Raw genomic sequence first — 5310 nt, forward strand, 5'->3', positions numbered from 1 at the left:
AAAAAACAATGTATTTTACTTTCATAAAATTATGAAGTTTAATAATAGAAAATTCAATGAAATTTATGTGGAGAAACAAAGAGCTAAGAATTTATAAAGTGCTCCTGAAAAAGAAAAAAGGTCACCTTGACTTGCAGCTATTGAAACATGTTATAAAGCATATAATTAAAGCAGTGGATACAGAAAGAAATAAAGATCCCGGAGGCAGACAACTGAGTGTGTTTTGTTATGTTTTGTTTTGAGACAAGGTCTCATTATATAGTTCAGTCTGGCTTTGAACTTACTATGTATCCTGGGTTGGTCTGGCACTTTTGATGATGTTCCTGTCTCAGCCTTTTAAGTGTTGGAATTACAGGCCTGTGCCACCTTTCTCTGCTGAGTGTGTGAATTTTGAGTGTAGCAGCCTTGGTTTTGCAGGTGAGGGAGAGGATAGGGGAGTTCTGTACAGCTGCTTGAACAACTGTATGTTCATATTGGAGTTGAGGAAGAAATCAGGTCTACCCTTACACACTGTAGCCCAAAACCAAGGATTTAAGGACTTTTATATAAATTAAAAAGTCTTGTGAAGGGGCTGGGGAGATGGCTCAGTGGAATAAGTGCTTCCCTGGCAAGTGCAAGGGCCTGAGTTCAATCCCCAGTTCTGAAAAAAAAAAAAAAAAAAAAAGTCGTGTAAAGGAAAAGCTTTAAAACTGTTAGGAAAACATAGCAGAGAATTGTGACAGTCCTGGAATAAGGAAAACTATTTTAAAAGAAAACATAAGTGACATAAACCTTAAAGACAAAAAACATTTATATTAAAGAATTTCTACAGGCCTGTACTCCCAGCTTTCTGGAGTGCTGAGGGTAGAGGATTGTAATTTGAATCTGGCCTAGTACAAAAAAAAAAAAAGTCTGGCTGGGGCAGTTTAGCAATTTAATGAATCTGTCTTAAAATTAAAAAGAAAGGGGGAAGAAAAAGGTGAGGGTAGGGAGATGTAGCTCAGTGTGAAGGCCCTGTGTTAAACTCTTAGTACCGTGTAAGTGAATAGTTAAAAAATCCAAACCAGGGGCCGGGGAGATGGCTTAGTGGAATAAGCGCTTGCCTGGCAAGCACAGGGGCCTGAGTTCAATCCCCGGTTCCAGAAAAAAAAAAAAAAAAACAAAAAACCAAAGATATAAAAGGCAAAGTATTAGTATCCAAAATGCATAAATGACAATTCAATACAAGAAAATACTATACAAGTAGACGTATCAATAAAGAAACATTTAAAGATATTTATGAACTAAATGGGGATTCCTAAAATGCTCAAAGGGAAAGGATTTAAGAATACCTTATGAGCTATCTATAAATTAGTTCAAAGAAGTTTTGCCCCTTATTAATGAAATTATTTTTGTTTACTGTAGCAGCAGATTTTTCCCTTGAGAAGTACATTTCAGGCTTTGCAGAACCCTAAATTTCCTTTGTTTTATTAAAATATAGTCTTCTACCAAATAAATCAATTGTAGGCAGTAATTTTGGATTCCGTTATTAAGTTTTTCTCAATGTCATAAGGTAGGCAGTTGGCTAATGTACTATGAAAATATTTTTGTTTTAATCCTGATGGGTTTACCTATTCTTTTTTTTTTTTCATAAAGGAGAACAGTATACAACTATTGAATTTTGGAAAACTTTTTCTGCCAGTAATTTAACTGGATGTCATTCAAAGGTGAAGATAAATTAAGAAATTAAATCAAGCTTTAAATTTTCAGTGACAACTTATATTTTCTTAGATTAATGTTGCTTTAAAAAATAGACCTTGTATTGTAGGATATAAATAATTTTAAGTTATAGAGAATGCTGATAAAAGCATTTATTAAACCCAAAAGCTGTTTCAATTATAAATGTGAAATTTTATTTATTTTTATGTTTTGTTTTTTGGTGGAACTGGGGATTGAACTTGCCCTTGTGCTTGCCAGGCAAGCGCTTATTCTACTGAGCTATCTCCCTAGCCCTTAAATATGAAATTTTAGATACAATGCTAACAGTTCCTTATTCTGTTATTGAGATTTTTTATTTATTTTCTTAAAATTGTTTTACTTATTATCTTAGACTTTTAAACTATGAAGAGCAAAAATACAAAGATGTTACAGTACCCAAGAACCAGTCAGCTGAGATAGCAGCAAAGCAAACACTGAGATGTAAAACATCTAGGAAACATTCTGTATCCTGGAAGTCAGAGAAAACCGAAGAAATTTATCAAGATTACTATCCAGGCAAGTGGATTCACTTTTTCTTTTATGGAAATGTAAAAACAAAACAAAACAAAACAAAACAAAACTTTTCATGTGCCAAAGAAAGCAAGTGAAATAGATTAAAGTACCAGAGTCTACTTCTAAGATAGAAGGTTTGGCACCTAACTAACTTCATTTGCCATAGCACTTAGCTGTGTTTTCAGATTAAGAAACATCATCTAAATCTTGGCCACAGCAGGGCTGTCACTGTCACTGACAGCATGAAAGAGCAGCTGACCTCTCACACTATCCCTTCACCTCACTCTTCAGGGCATCTGTTTGTTTGGGATAAATTTGTCAGCGTGAGTCCCTCTCCTGGGCTCCTGTCTGCTGAGGACTTTCTGTGACCCTCACCCACTCATTCCCTGGCATCTCCTATGACATCATCCCTATCCCTCCCCCAGATTTTTCTTAAAACCATTGCCTTTTTTTTTTTTTTTTTAAGCTATCTCTCTTCTGTCCTCACTGCTTTGGGTGTTCTGCCCTCTGCCCTGCCTGGCTCCATGACTCTGCCTCTTGTCTCTGAAGGTGAATCCACTTCAAGGTCTGCAGCTTCTCCTCTGTTAGCCCTTGTTGCTGGCCTTCATGCCTTCATGCCTTCATGCTCTCTTTGGTCTCCTTCCCAGGGCTCTTTCCCGTCAGCACAATGACAAGCTAACAATCCCAAGCAAAGCAACGCCACCCAGGGGCACGTTGAGGCCACTGCAGGCATAGAAGCAGCCCAGGCCCTGCCTCTTGCACTTCTTGTAGGCTCCCATGGACTCAGCCTCCTCCACTCTAGAGAAGAAATAGCCCAGGCCATGAACCTCCTCCTCATGACTGTATCCTGAGAGAAATAATTCATTGACAGTATTCCTCTTACTGCACCATTCTGCAACAGTGTATTCTATTAATCACTTCCTCTTTTCCCAGACTCTTGAAGAAAACTCATTTGGCTTTCTTTCTACTTTTCTATCTATGATTTCAGCTTCCTTCATGAGTTTTGGGATATTCTAATCTGATACTCTTTGTATTTTCCACAGCAAAGAGAGGACAGAAATAAAAGACTGCCTAGGAATACAGGGGTTGGGCAAAGCAAGGACTTGGTGGCCATGTTAGGGAATTCTACCCTTTGGAGACAGGAGCCATGGAAGGCTTTTAAGCAAGTTGTTATGATTAGACTTCCACTTGGAAAAGATTACTGTGGCTGTAGGTTGAAGAATAGTTTGCAGGGGACAAGAATTGGTATAGAGATAGCAGTCTTTCCATTGCTGAAAGTAGAATTAGTCATGGTGATAGATTTGTGAAGGAGAAGGGATCGGATGAGGTGAACAGTGATACTATCTCTCAAATAGGAGCCTTGGAAATACCAGGATTTGTGGGGTGTCAGTGAGGCACCACGAGTTTAATGTTGGACATGCTGAATCAGGAATTCCTGTGGCCCATCCCAGCAGAGGAATCTCAGAGGCAGTGGACATGTGAGAGGAGTTCAGGGGTGTCAGCGCTGTGATGATGCATTTGGGAGTAATAAAGGAGGGGTTGAAATATGGCCGCAGCCAGGTTGCCTGGGCAGGGTGTGTGACATAAAAACAGGGCTGAGGAACTATAGCCATCATAATCTAGGAGAAGGACAGCTACAGGGGACACGAATCAGCCAAGGTCATGCAGAATGGTATGATGAGGAAAGGATGGATATGTGATGTCACAGAAGTCAAAGGGGGGAGTATTATATTCAAAAGAGTAGTAGTCTGACATTAACTAACCCTGAATATAGCATGTAAAATCAGAAATTAAAAATTTCCAGAGTTCAAAAGAAAAAAGTTATTCTGTGTCTTTAAATTCATTGGAACAGGGGGCCTGGCCCTAGCTCAGGCCTTTAAGTGGCTGCTTCCACAAATTCATTGGAACCTAGTGCTAGGTACAAGTAAATAATGTCTCTTTCCATCCACCCTAGCACTAGGTTCCATTCTGCCTAAGGAGTTTCCTGGGATTAGCATTCTAACTGCCTGTCCTTATCTCAGTCCTGCATTTTCCCTGTTTGCTTTATACTTCTGAGTTTAGCAAATGATAGGGCTTGAGTTAACTCCTAACACTGTGTTTGTGGGGTTTTTTTTGGTAAGTCTGACTGGCCAACTCCATCTTAGGCTCTGTCCCTTACTATCTCTTACTAGCTGCCTTACAAGCTAAATAATTAAAGTATTTCTTACATTACATAAATAATAGTTCTAATTTCAATCATTTCTCATTCTTTGTGTTGAAAATTCACCAGTGAGGTAAGACATAGAGGAAGTATGTGGAATATACCCAGATGTTGCTCTTCTATGTTTCTATCCATGTATTACCAAGTTACAATTAAAGTTTTTTTTTTTTTTTTTTGGCGGAACCGGGGATTGAACTCTGGCCCTTGCGCTTGCCAGGGAAGTGCTTATTCCATTGAGCCATCTCCCCGGCCTGCTTAAAGTTTTTTTTTTTTTGTATTTGATTTTTTTAATGAAAAAAGTAAAACAAAATTTCATAACAAAGTAATAGAAGAAGAATAATAGTTTGTTGCAAGTTGTTATCTTTTAAGTGATTACTCAAAGTTAAAGTTTTTTCTGTCTGCATCTCATACAATGATTCTTGCCTTTAAAATGTTGTATAATAATAAACAATTAACATTTATTTAGAAAGCACTTACTGTGTTCTCTAAATGTATTGACCAACCCAATTCCTGTAACCAGGAGCTGGGCCTTGCTATAACTGTCCTGCCAATGATGTGGCAGGGCAGACAAGCACCTGACCCTATGGGTGAGGCTTCTCTCTGAGCGAGAAACCTAGGCATTTGGCTTAGAATTTAGGATTCAAGCTGCTGCTGTTATCATGGTGCCTTAGGTAACCTGTTGTATTGCTTGTGGTGTGGAATTACTGTGGTGTGGTTATAGTTTATGCTGGTGATAAGTTAATGCTGGCTTTGTTTTCAGATTACCTTAAAGAAAATATAACTCAGCCACATAGAGCTTCTCCAGAGCCCATTTCTCAAAAAGAGAAAGGTCAACCCAGCAGGAGAAAGGAGCAAGTCCAAGCCCACTTCAAAGTGCGGAG

General features: G+C 38.5%; 1 protein-coding gene across 1 annotated transcript in view; it reads left to right on the forward strand.

The window, feature by feature from the left end:
* Dnah14 (dynein axonemal heavy chain 14) overlaps nt 1–5310 on the forward strand; it is a 394744-nt gene that overhangs the window by 20983 nt on the left and 368451 nt on the right. Inside the window, 2 exon segments of the mRNA XM_012513730.1 lie at nt 2069–2206; nt 5188–5280. Of these exon segments, the coding sequence (XP_012369184.1) occupies nt 2069–2206; nt 5188–5280 (231 nt within the window).

Source organism: Octodon degus, unplaced genomic scaffold, assembly GCF_000260255.1.
Source record: "Octodon degus isolate 3935 unplaced genomic scaffold, OctDeg1.0 scaffold00017, whole genome shotgun sequence".
NCBI classification, from domain to species: Eukaryota; Metazoa; Chordata; class Mammalia; order Rodentia; family Octodontidae; genus Octodon; species Octodon degus.